Consider the following 18,667-nt stretch of genomic DNA (forward strand, 5'->3'; position numbering starts at 1 on the left):
ACCCTGAGTTTAATCAAATTAAAAACAGAGGCTTGCATTTCCTCTAGTCAGCTGGGCAAAGGGAGGGAGTTAGGTGGGGAAAAAGAGGGTTTGGACCACAGGTTCTGTGCATGTTCCTTCCAAAGGTACAAGGTAGCTCTGTGGATCTGGAGGAATGGCACATTCAGAACAGCGTGGCAAAGCCAATGAGACAAGTGCTTTATTTATCAGCATGTCGTCCCAGTCCAGGGAGTGCCCACTTGCTGTGAAGAGTACAGGTGAGACTGGACTGGACTGCTTCCAATTCCTAACCTGCTCATTAAAAATTTAGCTTAGGTCAGTTTTCACATGACTCTCAACAGGGCCCGTGTGGAATATGTCTGTGTTACTTGGACAGCAATTTTGTCACAAAGCATCACCTAGTTAGCAAAACAAACCAATTGGTGCAAAACCAGTCCTTCTATTTGGGGTAGCAGGAAATAAAAATACCTGTTAATAGCAGGGAGGAATGTTGCTGGCTATGGTGTCCTCTTAGGAACAGCCATCATAAATTCTCTTAGACCAGCATCTCTCTCTCTCCTGTTCTGCATGTAGGTGTATGTATTCTGTGGCCAAACTGGAAATGCAGGAGTTCCAACAGATGGTCTGTGTTAGCTATTCATCCTGTGAGCTGCGCCTGACAAGTGCTCATACACACATTTAAAGTGTTGTATATGTTGCCCTAACTGAACCTCTGTATGGGTGTACCTGTATTTAAATACGTTAGCATGGATTTCCAAAAACAGAGCAGATTTATTGCATGTGCAGAGGGAAAGAAAAGAGAGAGGGAAATGTTTCTTCCATGCCCTCCCACCCCCCCAGGACACATATCAGTGCATTATATCAAAAACAGATCAGGGCATGATCATAAACTGTCCTATACCTGTTTTATGTATTAGTAATCAGAGTCTGCTACTAAATTCATCACAGTAAGATCCAGAGGTTGAAGCTGGACCGAGAGGAAACAACATAAAGGAGAAAGAGTAACTTGCTAAGCTGAGAAGAGCTGGTGTGACTCCTAGAGATTTACAGCAGCAGTACAGACAAAATCTCTTTGGAGGCACTGTTTAAAAGGCTATATGGGGAAAAAATCAGTTTAACTTGTTGTATTAAGCCAGACTGGACTATTCAGGACAGACATGTACTGACCTTTTTTTTTTTTGACATAGACCTAATTGCATGAACCTTGTACACTCAGAGAGAGATACAGTTCCATGCACAACAGTATTTGTTTATAAATCTGTATTAAAGATTCAAAATGCAAGCAAACAGAAGGAGATTTCAAATACAGTAAAAGATGAGTATAGATTAGTTTCTTTGTAAAGCTTTCCCATTTGCATTTAAGATAAGTTATGTGATTTAGTTCAGTATTTGCAGTATTCCCTAAGGTCTATATAGGACAGATCCCAGACTACCTCAGTCATTAAGTGAATCATCTAATGCAATTGAATTCTGAGTGACAGCCAAAATTATATGTAGTTAGTAAAAAATGTTGTTGTATTTAATCATATAATTGTGCATCCATTTAGATCAGCCCAGCAATCATAAGAACCCTTATACACAAGTAGCTTTACCTATGTGACTCGTGGTTAATAAGGAGGAAAGCTCACTCAGAGGGCGTCCTCAGGCAGAGAATTTGAAGAATGAGGCCTACATATATGTCAGCAAGAGACATTTTTAGTACTCATTATTGTAGATGAGAATTGTTTTTAAATTAGTTTTTTTTTGCACGCAGCCATCTTGTTGCAAAGTAAAAGATGCTACCCTGGTGATATCTCACATGGATGAAACTATGAAGCAATTTCTGTTATAGTTTACAAATTCAACAGTGTAAAGGGGAGAAAAGTGGAAGATTCAGCTTAGATTCCAGCCTAGATACCCACTGAACTTTTCCTGAACTGTCCCGTCAGTACATTCTCCCCCAGCACCTTCTGAACCTGTAAGTCAAATTTGACAGAGGAAGTATAGTTTCAAAGTGTATTGCCTTCCCCTAAAATTAATTTAAAAAGTCTCAGAGTATAACACAGAGGCCCAGATTAGCACTTTCAGCAAGGGAATCAGGAACATGCATGCTTCTGGGCTTCTCATACTATTGTTTGGCTACTGTGGTGTTGTACTGGAGATGTGTTGAGAAACTGGTGTGACTGTGGTCTCACATCAAGTGGTCTAAAGGAAACAGCTCAATGAACAACTTTGTTGTACAGTTAAAGTTCCCATTTAATGAAATATTTTAAGATTAGAGCCATTTGGTGCAAAATCCTCCAGTTGCAAAGAGGAGGACGTGCAACAGCATCAAGGCATAAGTGATGCAGAGATTTTATGCTGTTTGCAAGTAATGAGCTTGGCTCATTCCATATGGCTGGTAATTGCTATCAGAATAAGTCACAAAGTGAGTTAATAGCTTTGCTCACTCACAAATTGCTGAAACATATTTTCCAAGTCAGAAAACAACCGATTAATTGAATCACCAGCTTGGGAGTCAGGAGACCTGATTTAACTTTCTGCTCCACCTTAGGCTTTTGGAGTTACCATAGCCAGGCATCTAAAATATGGCTTTCCTGCAGACTGCAGTGAAGCATCAAGGTCTGCTAGTTAGTTTTAAATGAGCTAGCTTGGAAGCAGTCTGTGGCAGTACTCAGTTAACTCATCCTCAGCTTCGTTTCCAGTTCATCCATTAATTTAACATGTGACAGTTGGATTTCAGGGTGTTTCGTGAAGTTCAGCAGGGATCAAATATAACCCAGCTCTCCGATCAATCATATGAAATAAATTTGGTATTAAATGACCCAGTGGTCATCTCAAGTTAGATGTTAATTGTCTAACCATAGGGACTCAATTGACTTTGTAAAGTAGGACAGATGGGCTCTGTAGTGCTGAAGATGAAGGACAGAGTAGCAGGCAAAGAGCCCCAAGAGGCCATATTTGGAACATGATTCATCTCACCCAACTTTAGAGATCCCCAACTCTAATTACCTTTATAGGTGGTGGAGAGTTTAATGCCTTTTGGAGAGCGATTCATCTACATTATTTGAGGCATCACCCTGATGAAGTAAATTGTTTGGTAGAAAGGCATCTGGCTGAGATGGGAATCTAGAAGCAAATCTCTGTGTTGGGCTGGGTGAACCCGACCTTGGAGTCTTTCCAGAAAGTGACCTTGCTCATGTAAGGGTTGACCTTGCACTACAGCTTGCAGATAAGAGAAGAAACAGTCTTGCCTAGCTCTGCCTTAGCTCCCTGCCATGACTCTCTGTCATATTCTGGGGATAATACCTACAAGGAAACTGTAAAAAGACAAGGTGGAGGTCAAACCTCTTATCAGACCAATAGGTGTAGCTGGGAACATGATAGAAGCTTTCGAGCCCTTCCTAAGGATATTAATATGCATGGACAGTGTGTTAACAGGAAACCTTTCAGTGCCTTAGACAAGATAGCTGAACTTTATTTCAGTGAAACAGCTGAGCTCAGAAGTGTCAGTCGTGAGAAAAACCTTATCAACATCTGCAGTTTTATTAATAAGGATACTGTCAAACAAAGCCTTTGAGATGTCACATTGTTAAACTCAGAATAATCGACAGCAGAACTTTATAGTACTGGAAGGCAGGCTGGATTTCATCTGTACTTTGTGCTCAGCTTTCTTGGATTTATTAACGTTGATGCTTCAAGCTGAGGAGAAGCCAAAAGGCTTCGCTGCTCAGAGAGGGATGAAATGTAAGGAAAACGCCACGAGAGGGAGATGTTGGAAGTAGGAAAGCTGTCGGGTTTCTCAGTGCTATGCAGCGAGTTACTTTTAAAAGGCACTCGCCAAAAGATTGCTAAACTTTCAGGGGCTCAAAGCATCTTTAAAATGAAGTTTATTCGGAGGGTGGTGGGGGGGAAATAACCAAAAAACAATCAAAAAAAACCCCGAACAACCAAACAACCAAAACCAAAACAAAGTAAAAACCACAAAGTCGACCACAACCAAAAACCTGTGTGAAGCCTATTTAAAAAGTTACGTCTATTAAAAACAAAATTTTCACTAGATACCAAAATGCCTGTCGTTTTAAGGTCAGACCTTTCAATGTCTGCTTCCTCTGTGTTTATTTCAAGCAGTAAAATGCATCATGTAATTTAGATATGATGCCATTTTGCTGCTGATTATGAACAGAGGGGACAGAAGTGTTTAGATCATTTGGCTGAAGCCCCGTGGTAACAGCTCTGTTCACTTGTCCTGCTTGTGGTACGTATTTCTCTGTACTGTTAGATGCCTCCCTGGAAAAACTCTGGATGTTTTACAGAGTTCAGCTGTAATTAAGTGCATATCTGAAGATTAGCCAGTCTTAAAAAAATGAATGTAGCAGTAAAGGGCTCAAGTCGTGTCAAGTAGATAGGGCTAAACGTGGATATTAATAATATAACCAGAGGGACTCAATTTACTTTTGAAGCAATTAAAAGATGACAGAAATTTACAGTCTGTTTCTGGAAAAGAGTAATGTCTGTTTAAAAATAACTTTCTACCCAGAATAGTCTGCCTGTCTCACATAATATCAATTGTGGGAGGGAAAGAAAAAAAACAAACCAACACAACAGAACACTTTGGCATTTACAGCACTGCTTCTTTATGGAAAAATCAAAGTTTTAAAACAACACAAGTTGACAGTTAGGTGCTCAGGTGCACTTTTAGGCATGTAAACAAAGGCTTTGCTTTTCAAACTTGCTGCACAGCACATCAAAATTTAGCTTCTCCTTGTTTTCATTCCCCATGGGCAGGTTAAGGCTATTAAGAGGCCTGTGTTCCTATGGACAGGAGGTGGAGGGTTCATTTTTAATATACAGTTTAATATTGCTCTGGATTATCCAGTAGTTTGGTAATCTGTCTTTTTTTATTATTATTATTTTTATTTAGGGTATTTCTTGCTTCAGAGTGGATAGGCAGGGATTCTTTTCCAGCTTATTCATCAGAACTGGAGTTTGCTCCTCTATCCATAAGCAAAGTATGAAAATTTCACTAACCTAAAGCAGCTGCTCCAGCAGGCATCCTGATGGAAAATTAACATATTCTTGGATATTTATTGCACTTTAGCTTTGCTTTGAGTGATATTCATGTTCCTCTTCTTTACAGTGTACCCTCTGAAAATACTACTGAATGATTTGGGTCTGATTGTCAGTGAAAACACCAGAACTATTTGAGCCATCATCACAACCTTCACCCCTCTGTCTTGCCTCAGAGATGGACAGAATGCCAGGATCAGATATCTTCAAGTATCTGCTGGTGCTCCCTCTTCAAAGCAGTGTAGTCAGATAGAAAGGAAAGCAATAAGACAGTCCCCACATGACTCACAAGGTCTTTGCACTTCTATGTTCTCCCTTCCATCACTTCAGAATTCAGCTCTTAGCAATGGGCTAAAAAATCTATGGTAGTTACTTTTGTCTTCAGAGGATAGCACAGCATCAAAACTTCTGATCCACCTTTTTTATTGTTATCCTGATTTGAATATATTAGAAAGAAACAGCTTGGTTGGTCTACTCAATACTGCACTTAACTCTTCCTCTTTTTCAGGAGTATCATGCTTTAAGCTTTTCTGTGATGTTTTCCCCTCTGCCCTGTTGGGAATGTGACTATAGTGGGATTTAAAAAAAAGAGTTTAATGCATAGACATAATAGCAGGAAAAGAAGCCAAGGTGGTGATAGTCTTGACTGTTTATTTCAAAACTATAGTGAGAAATAGCTTCAAAAACCCCTGAAACCTCTCTGAGAGACAGCATTTGGGAGCCAGGGGCTATTACCTTCATACTTCAGTAGAATCTCCTTGCTTTTATGTCACTGTTTCTGAAGTAAAAACAAGTTGAAGGCAGGAAGAAAGCATCAATTCTGAGTGCCTTTCTGAGGTAAAATTTTACTGAAACTAGAAAGTTCATATAAGCAAGGACTTCCAGGCGTGACAACAAGAAACTTTTAACTCTTGTATGGCAATTTCAAAATCTTTTGGTGAGAAAGGATGGGGTTGTAAGCTGAAGCAATGTGTGGCAACACAAATAGCTGCCTTTCCACACTCTTCAATGAGTTTGATATGCTCTAGGTGATGTCACTGTCAGGGGTGAGCATCACTTACATCATTTACTGTGTGATGCAAGCAGGGTTCTTGCTGACTTTTTGTTTGCAATGTGGCTGCACCAGTTAACATATTACCTTCAGTATTAAAACTGCAAGAGCACTTAGCAAAATATGTATATATATATATCAGTCTTTATTGGTCTTTTAAGTATTTTCTAAAGGCCTTCGCTTTTAAAAAATATTAATAAAATAGATTTAGAATGGGAGAATGCTTTAAAATTTGGCTCTCTTGCTCATCTGCACTTACCAGCAATAAAAGACAAGTGAAATCCTGATGCTAAGAACATCAAATTTTGTGTATAGTGGGTGTTTTGGTACACTCAAGTCTAAATGCATCCTGTGTTTCAGCTGGTTTCCAGGTGAGCACAGCCTAGCACATGGGTCAGAAGACAGCTACTCTCTGTTCCAACACTCACCCCACCTAGACAAAAAGAGAAGTAAAGCTATGTGGTATGCTACAGGTTCCACCTGTCTGGAAGTCCACATTCCCATTAGTATGAGCAAAACTAATTAGCTTATCTGTGGCTGTCTTGACTGATTCTTAAAGGATAAAGAATGTTTTTAAAAGGTTCTCTACTCTTCATTGCATAAAGGTACCTGAAGGCTTCTTCACTGTGTTCAGGAATCACAGCCAGAGGTTCACCATTATGCCAAGTGTCTGATTCCCAGATTTACTTTCTCTAATTTAAATTCCAGATCTGCATGGTGCTTCCATTTTACAGCAGTCAAAATAAAAGTCCGTAGCTTTATATAGAAGTAAAGGCGGGGAAAAAAAAGCACATCAGTACATTCATCTTATATCCAGTTTATTTAGTACCGGAGCAGTAAATACAAATAAGAGTTCTCAAATCTGGCCATGCCAGAACTGGTGAGATACAGCTACAACAGTCTATTAGTCGTTCTGGAATCCCGTGTGTGCTGGAAAGCTGAAGGGTGTACATGAGTAGTCTTCAAGTTCAGTTTCATAGATATGGACAATACAGTTAAACACACTGCTCCTGATACTGCAGAGCAGCATCTGTATAAAAATAAAGCAACCCTGTGCCTGCCAACTGAGAACTATATTCCAATATTTGTATTTGTAGTCTTATAACAAGTGAAATAAACAGTATCTTTTCCTTGAAAAAAGGACATGATCTTTTGTCAAAACTTATTAAAACAAACTTCAGTATTATTTTACAACAGTAATGTTAAGATTATATAGCTTTCTTATGCCATCTTATGGGGGTGAACACTCAAAAATCAAAGTAACCTTACTCGTTTCAATGCAGGTAAAATTTCAGAGTAGAGGTAGGCTTCAACTCAGCAACTTTCAAAGACTGAATCCTAGCTGTCCCCTGGAATGGGCAGGAGGCAGTAATTCACCTTCAGGTCACTTCTCTTCATAATTTCTGCATGAGCACAGCACTTTCTAACACGCTGGGCTAAGCCCTTATTTAGTTGTCTACAGTAAGAGCTCTGAATGTCAACTGACAACACATTTGGACCCATCTGATGTTTAATATCCACGTTTGAAAAGTGTAGCTAACATAGTGCTTAGTGGCATTTCAATACCACAGTGATGACTAGTTGTAAAGACATCAGTCCTTAGGAAAAACACTCTGTGTGAGCACAGGTCTTACCAGCAGGCTGACCTTTAAATCCAGGCAGACATCCTAAAGAACTCGTGCTCTTTACCAGTCCACGTGCTTTCCAAGCTTCTGCTCCCATCTAAAACTGAACAGCCACATCCACCTTACAGGTAATAAAACTTTGTTAAAGCTCACAAAAACTGTGCTGTTAAAGGGATCAGCCCTGGCCTTATACTGTCCCTGGCTGTAAAATTATTTCACTAAATAACCACCTTGCCAAAACAGTCAAATGTTCACTGACTAACATTTCACTAACATTTCAGTTGCCACACTTCCCAACCTTCTCTACTTTCTTTCATCACTCATTAAAAAAAAAAAAAGATACCGAAACAGGAGACAATACTGCTTTATATATCTGCTTTCCTCCTTCTGGTGCCTCTGCAAGGCAGCTTTGCAGGTAAATAACTTTTGTAGATGGTGACCAAGCATTTAATTCATAAGACTTTCAGTAGGTGTTAGGCACACAAGGCTCTAAGCTGTCCTTCCTTCAGTGAAATACAAACACATCATCATAGGCAGCTACAGCATTTTGCTTTTCTTCAGTGCAAATGTTCTTGCACAAAAAATTCAACTGCTTCTCAGTATTCTGAAGTAAGATTTTGGTCAGCAAGGCTGAGTTTGTCGGAAATTATGGAACACTTAAGGACATGGTTCAGTGGTGGATTTGGCAGTGTCAGGTTAATGTTTGGACTCAACGATGTTTTCCAAATAAGTGATTCTGTGGAATAACTGTTTGTACTTCAGTTGCACCTAGAAGCTCTACCCAAGACCATGTTGGTGTTGAATAAATACAGAATCAAACTCTCCTCTGGAGCAGCTTTTGGTTTAAGGGGTACAGCCCTAAACACAGTAAATCTGGAGTAGGACTTGAAATAGAAGGTCAGTCTTCTAGGTCTAGACCATTCACTTGACCATACTATCTCCCACCTTTGGCCTCTACTGTCTTACTCCTCCAGATACCAACCTTTGGAGGAAATTCACTGAATCCCAAGAGCTGCCTCTGCTCCATTATTTCAGCTTGTTCCTACTTCAAGACTAACCATCTTTTACACAGATTTCCTTCTCTTTCCAAACATATTGTTGATTAACTTGGCCATTGACTTTGATCCACTTGGTCGTCTCTTTTCTTTCACTTTGAAATTTGAAGTGATATTCCTCAGGACTTTCGTGAACATTGCCACAACTTCCTGACAATGTTCTGCTGCAGACAGTTCACAGAATTGGCACTTGTTATCCATTGCCAGCTTCTGTCCTTCATCCCAGCCAACTTCCCTCATGTGGCATAAATCCTGTTTATTACCAACCAAAAATATAGCTGACTCGACCATTCTGAAATCAAAAAGGTTCCAATTAGAGAAAAGATGCATCACAATACTGTGCTGAATGCTGTGCTATATTCAGTGTGTATGAAAAGTCTCTATGTGCAAGATAATTGGCATTGCAAACAAAAAAAAAATCCAAAAGAACCAACCAGCACCCCAACTCTGCCAGAGTTCTGGTTTTCCCTTTGCCACAGTCAAATGTCAAAGGATTTTCCAGACCAGTTATTCTCTGTCAGTACATTTTCATTTTGGTTCCTCTACTCAATGAACTAATGTATTTTTAATCCACTGCTGTTTTCATCCTCTATACTGCTAAGTCTATTGTCAGCACCTGGACTTCAAGCAAGCTGATCATTATCCCCATTTGCAGGAAACAGAATAGAGTCCAAGAGATAGACCAAGTGTCAGTGGCATAACTCAGAAGAAAACACAGGAAACATAATTCCAAGCTCATTTGTTTAGAAAGCACCTCAGCTGACAGATGCAGGAATACACACCACCACAGGTACTCAGACTTGCAATTTTGGTGGTTCTTTTTGAAAGTAGTTTGTTTCTTACCACGTGGTTACCCGTGTGCACAAATAATGTCGGTGTCACTGCTAAAGGCAGTTTAGGAGACAGTCATGGTATTAGACTCCTGTATGTTGGGAAATGCTTCCTTCAATCCCTACACAGGTGCATCTCCATCAGTAATCAAGTGGCAGAGTAAAAGCACAGGCTGACTGCCAGCTTTATAGCCACGCAAATCACAGCAGAGAGATTTACGGCAATTATTTAAATAGCAATTTTGTAAGAAAGAAAAACAAAAGTCCTGATGTACTTGGCATAGGATACAGTGAAATAGATTGCAATTTGCCACACATTTTACCTCCAGGTACCTTGTTGTTGGCATTGCATTATGTCACTTGGATGCTGCTGGATTTTAATTGCTACTAGGATGCCTACAGCTCACAGAAACGTTCTCGGCTCTTTATTATGTTTGCTGAGGGGAAAAAAAATAATGCCACTTACTTTTTACAAACTCCTGTGTGAGACTCTCGGATCCTGTACAGCAATGCTTTTGCAAATGCAAACGATGCTCTGTCACTGATGTCATAAACAATGATAAATCCATCAGCCCAGTGGAGCTCGTCTGTGAGGGAGAGTTTCCCCTGCTGTGGCTGAAAGAAGTTCAAATTCACATGCAAAAAGAATGTTACTGTTGTCACATCAGAGCATTTTCTTTGTCACTGTGAATGTGAGAATGTTGTATCTTTTATTGCAAAGGATATTTAATAGGCCTAGGTATTGTTATCAAATTCAGGTGAATAATGCTCCAAAAGCCTAACATATAACCATCAGTAAAGATAGCACTTTGGATCACCAACAAATTATGAAAAATTTATGCTTTTTTAAACAGTAAAATTGCATAACCTGTACAACCACTACTTATGATGAATATTCTGCAGGGTTACATGTGAAAGAAACATACAGGAGCCATTGATATTTGTGCATTTTCTGGTTATAGCTCTGGTTTATGTGTTTCTAATATTCTGACTACACTAAGCTTAATGACTTTCTTTGGTTTCTTCATTTGCTTGGTTTCTTCATTTGCTTGGTTTCTTCATTGAATTGTTCAAGTCTGAAACACTACCCAGAGGATAAATTTCTAGAGACAGCTAGAAAAAAAATCTCCCATCAATCTGCACTTGAGTTTAAAACAAACTAGTGACAAAAGCTGCTCTAGTGACAAGGGGGTTCACCACAAGAAACTGTTGCACTTCTGATTTCCAGAAAGCAACAGCTGCAAACTGTCCTATTAAGCAAAGGAATATAATTTCAAAACTATTTTAAATTAGCTTATCCCTGTAGATGATTTGGCTGCAGCTAGCAAAACCATGTGACCCAAAATAGATGAAATACCGGAAGCTGATCAGGAAAAAAATAAAGATTAAAAATTGACTTTTGCTCTGTGGAAAACCCACCTTGAATAGTAAACTGAGGACTGTTAAAGTTGGTCCCTTGCTAGTTTAGTACTTTGCTACTTGCAGTGTATATTCTCCAGTGACATCCCAACCTGGTTGCCTTGACTGGCTCAGTATTAGGGCAGCTCTGTAGCACCATTAACATCTGAACTGGGAAGGCTGTAACTTACAGTGAGGGATGGTAACTGAAAGGTGGCAATGAAAGGGGATGCATGAGAAAGATGAAACAAGTTTCTGGAACTGTCTGAAGACTTCAGCATCTTTAATACAACAGGTTTTTTTAGTGCTGTGGGGACTGTGCAGCACATTTAGGGGTGGGAATGGTGACGTGTGTGTGTGTGTGTGTGTCACAGCTGTTTCTCAGATGGATGAAGGGACAGTGAGCTTTGTACAACAGGTATCCAGCTACTAGAGGAAAGGCTCAGAGAGCAGGAAGATTTCAGGAAGCAGAAACAAAAATGGCTCCTCTTCCTTCCCCATTCTGGTCTTCTCTTGGGACCTGCTTTTCTTCCCCATCTCTCATGGGATACAGGACCTCCGAAACCCTGTCCTGCCAGAGAAAAGCAATACTGCCTCTACCTGTTGCCTATTCCTGTGCAGCCACTAAGAAGTTGTGAAGAAAGCAGCAAACAGCTAAAGTTAGGCCTTGTTCCTCAGTAAAAACTCGTACAAGACAGCTCAGAATGCGCTAGCAAGAGGAGCAGCAATGTCTACTTTGACCATTTCTGCAGACATTTAGTATAAACTGCTTGCTTTATAAACTGTAAGCTATATAAAATTTCATCCATTTAGGGTATTTGAGAAAACTGCATGTAACCCAATAACTTATCTCTGTATCTACCTAAGAAAGGCAAAAGTGGTAAAAGTTATTTCTGTTAGCAATACTCCAAAATGAAAAGGCATTTACGAAAAATCTAAACAATGAAGGGCTTCTTCCATGAAATGGGAAAGTACTCAGCAGGTGTGAGCCACAGCAACTATAAAATTTCAGTCTTTAAAAGAAAACCAGCAAGGACAAATTCCAACAGCAGGCAAGAAGTTTGTAACCCCTCAACCCTTTTTACCATATACACAGACAGAATGAAGAACAGCCTTTCTTTGCCCCCTCCCACCCATTCTTACCTGTGAACAAGGGTCATAAATTTCCAGGTGTATCTGCCTCCCATCCAGGCACAAGTGTTTAGTGTAGATGCATTCTAATAGACAGTATCCAAAGAAAATCAGTGTTAGTGACTTGGGGTGACAGTGAAAAGGCAGCAATGCTGACATTGGATAATACTGAGGATTACATGAGTACTCTTTGGTTTGGTTGGTTTTTCAAGGGGTTTTGTCTGTGATTTGTTTCTTTTGCAGGTGAGGAGGGGGTTTGGCTTTGTTGGGGTTTTCAGGGTTAGAGGAGTTTTTTTGTTTGATTTTTTTTTTATTTTGTTGGTGTGGGGTTTTTTGCAGTGTTGTTGATCAGCTGTTTGCTTTTTCTTTTTTTGAACACACACTGGAAAGAAACATATTTCATTTTGCAACAACCAGCCCCTTGAGCAGACCAACACCACTTCAATTTGGTGCTCCCATCAAAGTTTTGGTGTAATGAATACTTTCAGACCATAGTTTTCCTCTTCTAAAATGGAGGGAAAGGGGATACACAATGCTCAGAATCAGCTAAATGTTCTTGATCACTCAGCTTGATACTAAGGCTCAGGATTATGCAAGTAGTCAGCCAGACTATCTGTAGTTCTGGTTCTGCACAAAAGCCATTATTGAGTAATACTGTTTATTTACCATGACATCTGGTGCTTTAAGAGTTCTAATACAAGGCAGCATTAGACCTACAGTATTTACAGGATCATGTCCTTAGGATCTAGCCCAAAAATATTTCTGTAGTGTCAGTTCTCAGATTTAGGACTCTCCACCAGCAACACTGGGAACACTCTTGCAGACAGACCATCACTATTCTTTTCACCAGCAGCCTGTTCTAAGCAAGTGTGACCAGATTGTGTTCATTGAGTTCATTGTCAACAGGCTTTCTGCAGTATAACTTCTCAGTTTCTGAACTACAGAGACATGGACTGGTACTTGCCCTACAGAAAATCCAATTAAAACTGTGTAATGAAGGGTAGGTCTATAATCTCTGGAACTCAGCATCTTCAGCTCAGGACCATGTTAATCTTAAGCATTCTCCATGCCTATCATAAGAGTTCATCTAATGATGAACTATCAGTCCCAAGCATCTCAGAAGATAAAATCTGCAGTCCTTAATTTGTTTAATTATGGTTGTTTCCATAATTAAACAAAATTTTAGTTAATGTTTTGACTCCACTAACAGTGGCACGATCTTTACCACCCCTATTCCCACTTCCCTCTCCCTTCCTCCTTTCTAGAAATAGTGCTGAAGGTATCTTCCATCAAACTTTGGTAACAAATTAAAATGTTCTGACACTTGCAGTACTGGAGGCTCAGAATAGGGAAACCTGTTTTTAGTTGCAGGTGGCTTGGCACACACATGGAGCACTACTCAACTTCCATGTGACAGCTCAGACCTAGATCAGCCAGCTAGGACACAAACTATCTTTTCAGTCTGTGTTTGTATTGTAACAAGTATTGGTAGAGCATAAATATACAACTATAACTCTCCTTTCATAATAAATTAACTTTGATATATTTAACGCAATTCAGTTTAGTACTTCTAATTTCTTTTTTATCTGTGGATCACTGGAAGCTACTCTGATCCCCATGGAAAAAAAATGTGGAAAGACTCCTTCACTTCAGCAGGGAAAGTGAGGCAGATAGCAATCTCTCTGACATCTTAAGTTTTGGGACATCTCATGCCCATCAGCTGGGGTGGCAGCACATTTCCGAAATTGTTTGTGCATCAGTTAAACAGTATTTCGACCCGGGATGTGGAAGTTCGAGTCCTGCTTTGCCACCTCCCAAGACCTTAGAAGTGTCTTAAGGATCAGCATATTAGTTCTGGCACGAATGTGACCTTCTGTCCTCTGTACAGCGAGACTTTCCACAAAGCAATCCAACCAGCGCATTCCTGCTTCGCTGGGGGTTTCGCGTTATGCTTTGATTCACCACCAGTGCCCGATAAACAATCCGTTCCACCTCTCCTCTGGAGCCGAAGAGCAGATATTCAATAGAATAGGTTTGGGGGTGGGTTTGTTGTTGTTGCTTTGTTTGGTTTTTTTGTTTTTGTTTTTTTTTACCTAGTCTGTCTCTTTTCTTCACCTCCCCTCTGACTGAGCTGACTATAACCCACCCTCACTTCCCACTCGCAGTCCGGTTATCCTCCCTTGCCCGGTTCGGGGCGATCCCTGCACAGACACCCCGCTCATCCTTCTCCCTCCTCAGAGCTCACGCTTAGCCAGGACCTCCCGCTGACAACCGAGCGGAAACTTAAACCTTCCCGAAAAGTTCTGCGAAACCGCTCTTTTACCCGATTTCCCGATCAAATAAGTGCTCGAAGCGCCGCGTCCTGCGCTCCCCGGGGGAACCCCGAGCGGATCCCCCCCGGATCGCCCTCCCAGCCCTCCTTCCCCCACTCCGTCCCGCGGCGCTCACCGGCGTTGGACGCGTATTCCCCGATGAACCGCCGGGTCAGGAACCGCACGGTCAGCGCTAAGGGAGGGAAGCACACGCCACGTTTAGCGGGATCGCGCCGCCCTCCCCGCACCAAACCCAAGGCCGGGGGCTCCCTGGGTTCCCCCCCTTACCCGACTTGCCGGCCCCGCTCCCTCCCAGCACGGCCACCTTCACCTCGGCCGCCGCCGCCACCCCGCGCCCGCGCGCGCCGCGGCTTTAAAGTGCCTGCGGCGACACCGCCCCGCATCCCGCCCAGCATCCCAACCTCCTGCCCGCTCCCCGCCCGCCGGCGGCGAGGAAGCCACAGCTCTCTGCGGGGGGAGGTGTTTTTTCAACTTCTCCGAGAAGCGCCTTCCTCCTCCTCCTCCTCCTCAAGTCCCTCCGGCTCGTCCCCCGCCGCGCAAGTTTTCCTCTAGGTCGCCTTCCTGCCGACCTTCCCAGGCAGGCTGGCGGGTCCCTTGCCTCCTTCTCCTCCTTCTCCCCTCAGTGCGGTTAGGAATTGGAGGGAAAAGAGGAAAGAAAGGCGGGGAAACTAAAAAAAGAAAAAGGAAAGAGAAAAGGAGAAGACGTTCTCCAGCTGCGGGCGTTGTTTGTTTATTTTGGTTCGCAGGCTGTCACTGTTTTGTACCAGGAGTGTGAAAGTGAACAAACCGAAGGGAGTGGGTTTTAATTTTAAGTGCTTTCTGGGGTAATTTGCTAAAAATTAGCGTTCTGAGCTTGTCTGGTGTTTCAAAACTCATCACTCACTAAACCTCTGATCTTGCAAAAACTTCTGCGGGCCTGCCTTTTTTTATGCCTATGATTGTTTTTGTTGAATTTAAATTTAAGTTCTGTGTTGTGTGCTGTTCAGCTGAGGCCATATAACGTGCCTGGGAAACAAGCAAATATAACGTGGAAGGTGAGGCAGAGAAGGCTAACACTGCCAGAAAGACACCCTGAGTCTACTGTGCCTCTTTGTTTCGAGGCTCCTAAAGATCCTTCTAATGGCTATTTATTTCTGAAAGTGCATAAAATACTTGTGTGCAAAGCTTTAGTTAGTCCACTGGTGAACAACAGGTTGCTTTAAAATCCTTGTTACACTTGAATACTTACTGTGTTCATGATTATTTTACTTCGTTTATATAACTTGAATATATTTATTTATTCTGATATTTTTACCCTGTTCTGATGGAACTGTTGTGCATCGTATAAATCATTCAATAAAGCACTGCTTCAGTTTGCTTGCTAGGAGGTATTACAGGTACAACAAGCTCAAGAAAATAGACAGACAAGGTATTTGTTACAGCTGAAGGAAATGCTTAGTGGAGAAAAACATATGTAAGAATAAACAGGCAGATGAAGTTTGACTCCAAAGTCCCTGACTGAAAAGTTGCTAATGGCTGGAGGTGTGAGCAGGGGATACCTCTAGTTTGCTTTATCTGTTTTTTTTAATAGAATCATAGAATGGTTTGTATTGAAAGGGACCTTAAAGATCATCTTGTTCCATTCCCCTGCCATAGATCAGGTTGCCAGCCCCACCCAGCCTGGCCTTGAACACTTCCAGGGATGGGGCATCCACGGGAACCTGTCCCAGTGCCTCACCACTCCCACAGTAAACATTTTTTTCTTAATATCTAATCTAAACCTACTCTCTTTCAGTTTGAAGCCATTCCTCCTTGTCCTGTTCTGCTATTGCTCGCTCACAAGACAAAGGTTAATATCTAAAAGAACTTTAGTCTGACCTTTGGCTATTTTAACATTTGTTTTTGAAATAGCAGGATGCTGAGATCACTAGGCTGGAGTCAATTTGGTGTAACTGGCATGATTTAGTATTTTGCTATTTCATATACATTGAAACCACTGCAAGAGGAAAGTCTAAACCTGCTTATCCATGTGCGTGCGTTATCAAGGATGCGGCTTTTTTGCAGATGATTTCAACAAATGGTTCTGAAGTTTCTTTTAAGAAGTGTGAGGTTTCAACACAGCTGTCTCACAGCTCAGGAATGTTCTTTATTTCCTGTTGAAGTATGTGCAGTTTATGACTATGCCATGGAAAGGCTGATTAAGGCAGTTATAATGGCCCATGGTACAGGAAAACAGAGGATAACTCGTCTGAAGTGGTCTCAAGATGCACTCCTCAGGATGGCTTTTTCTTCTCCCTGGTTTGTTTTTACTCCTTGTTCCTTTTTGGCAACCTTGGCTTGTTGTAGTCCTCCCTGGCACTCACTCCTGCCCCTGTGGCATGGTGGGCCAGCACAGCTCTTCATGCAGGTGTTTTAGGAAACAGAACGCTGTATTTGGGATGTAAATTGTCCAAACTCTTTATTTTATACCCTCTGCAAAGGGAAAAATGGAATCCAGCTCTCCTGTTCCCACTGCATGGACTTAACCACATGAGCACTTCCCTCACCTGGACAGCAGATGTGATAACCAAATTGGGGTATTGCACATGTTAAAGAATGTACTGCCTGGCACTTTTATTTCTTTTAGTTGTACAAAGAAGTTTATTAAGGAGACTGAGATGGTTTGTGGTATATAACTTGAAGCATTAGAGAAATTAAGTTTTAATTGAAAATTAAACAATGAGAATGTTTCTTTTCTGAAAGAGTGTCTTTCTCCCTCCCTTCCCAGAACTAAATTGAGAAAATTTATAATGTAAGGAACTCCTGAACATCCACTCTAAATCATTTAATTTTATTCTTATTCATAAACTTTTCTGTCCATTTTCTTCTATTACTGCTGCATTTCCATTTTGCAAGTGTATTCACAGAGATACTTTTTAATTTCTTCCTATACAGAGGACAAATCTCAAATTTCTTTTAAATCAACACCCCCACAAAACATAACAGCAAAAGTTGCTTACCTCTCTAAGCAATGCCATTTTTGACATTTCAAGTTGCAATGAACACTTTTGTTGATCATCTTACTGAAATGTTTTGATTTGCATTAAGCCTGAAGGAACATTTCATGTATTAGAAGAAATGATGCAAAGTAAGCATACTTTTTTTATGGATTATTTGCCTAGATTTGGCATTTATATAACAGTTTGTGGTACATACAGTAGTAATGCCTCTTTAAATTGCCTCAACCTCTTGTTTCATTTTAGTGTTGACTGTCCTTACCTGCAACTTGTACAACTGCCACTTTCAGTTCCTTCCAGTGCCAAATCCGTCTGTTCTGGAAGGGTTTTACCCTCATTACCCATGGGTGCAAGTGTCTCTGCAAGGGTAGAGGTGTGTACAAAACAGTTCATCTATCTAGGGAGCAGAAGTTTATGTGTGAGTTCAGATCTGGTGGTCAAAAATGAGTCAACTCTGTGCTGCTCAAGCAACAAGTGAGGAAACTTTGTTTACATGTGTAAAGCTCTGCTAAGAAAGCAGTGGGCTTCTAATAGATACAATGGAAATAAATGATTAACCAGATAAAATTCCCTTTTTAGTGAACGTGGTAGATGATTGATTTTGAATTGTTTAAGCTAAAAGTTTTCAGAATTTTGCAGATCACTGATCAAATGTGGTCACTTTGCATTTCATTCCCAGTTCTGTAGATTGGGACATCTCTGGCCTGATGCCAAGATCTCTGAGAGTCAAAACTGCTTGTGGAGAAAATGAACATAAGAAAAACACTTGCTTTCCATTTTAGCCTTTTTCATGCAGCTTGGCTGCTGGAAAGAAGATGGAATTGAGAGTATATAACTATTTGTACTTTGTGAACAACAATAATGCTTCAATCCAAAAAGCACAATTAGGAACCACTGGCTGAAGCAAGTGCCTGCTCTGTATAGTATAGGATTTCTATAACTTGCTGAGGTTTGTATCCCTGCAGAATTAGTCCCCTTCTGGCTTATGGAGTAACGTCTTCCAGGTAAGATCTGTCTTTTAAAACCCACTTTCCACCATACCTTCAGGTGGAGTGCTTTAAATTTTACATCTGCTACTCCGACTGCTTCCATAGCACATGAACTGGCCAAGCAGATGTCTAAAACCACAACAAAACCAACAAAACTAGAACAACAGGATTTTCAGCTGAATGTGATATTTTCATCATCTATAGACATGGGTACATTCCTCAGTGGAATAC

At 40.9% G+C, this 18,667-nt stretch overlaps 1 protein-coding gene across 1 annotated transcript; it reads right to left on the minus strand.

Moving 5' to 3' along the window:
• Positions 1 to 6,901: 6,901 nt before the first annotated feature.
• RERGL (RERG like) lies at positions 6,902 to 17,792 on the minus strand. The gene is made up of 6 exons (XM_018080882.2): positions 17,710 to 17,792; positions 14,740 to 14,822; positions 14,588 to 14,644; positions 12,152 to 12,225; positions 10,077 to 10,225; positions 6,902 to 9,072 (listed from the first exon to the last, which is right to left on the minus strand). Exons 1-6 carry the CDS (start codon positions 17,790 to 17,792, stop codon positions 8,790 to 8,792), a joined length of 729 nt encoding a protein of 242 aa, XP_017936371.2. The 3' UTR covers positions 6,902 to 8,789.
• Positions 17,793 to 18,667: the final 875 nt, after the last annotated feature.

The sequence above is a fragment of the Manacus vitellinus genome, unplaced genomic scaffold (assembly GCF_001715985.3).
Source record: "Manacus vitellinus isolate BGI_N305 unplaced genomic scaffold, ASM171598v3 scaffold_5_pilon, whole genome shotgun sequence".
Lineage (NCBI taxonomy): Eukaryota > Metazoa > Chordata > Aves > Passeriformes > Pipridae > Manacus > Manacus vitellinus.

Coding starts and splice junctions, on each gene's coding strand:
- RERGL (XM_018080882.2), bottom strand. CDS start 17,792: ATGGGTAATGAGGGTAAAACCCTTCCAGAACAGACGGATTTGGCACTG. Junction 14,645..14,739: donor GAGCGGGGCCGGCAAGTCGG/GTAAGGGGGGGA, acceptor TCCCTCCCTTAG/CGCTGACCGTGCGGTTCCTG. Junction 9,073..10,076: donor CACACAGGAGTTTGTAAAAA/GTAAGTGGCATT, acceptor TTTTGATTTCAG/AATGGTCGAGTCAGCTATAT.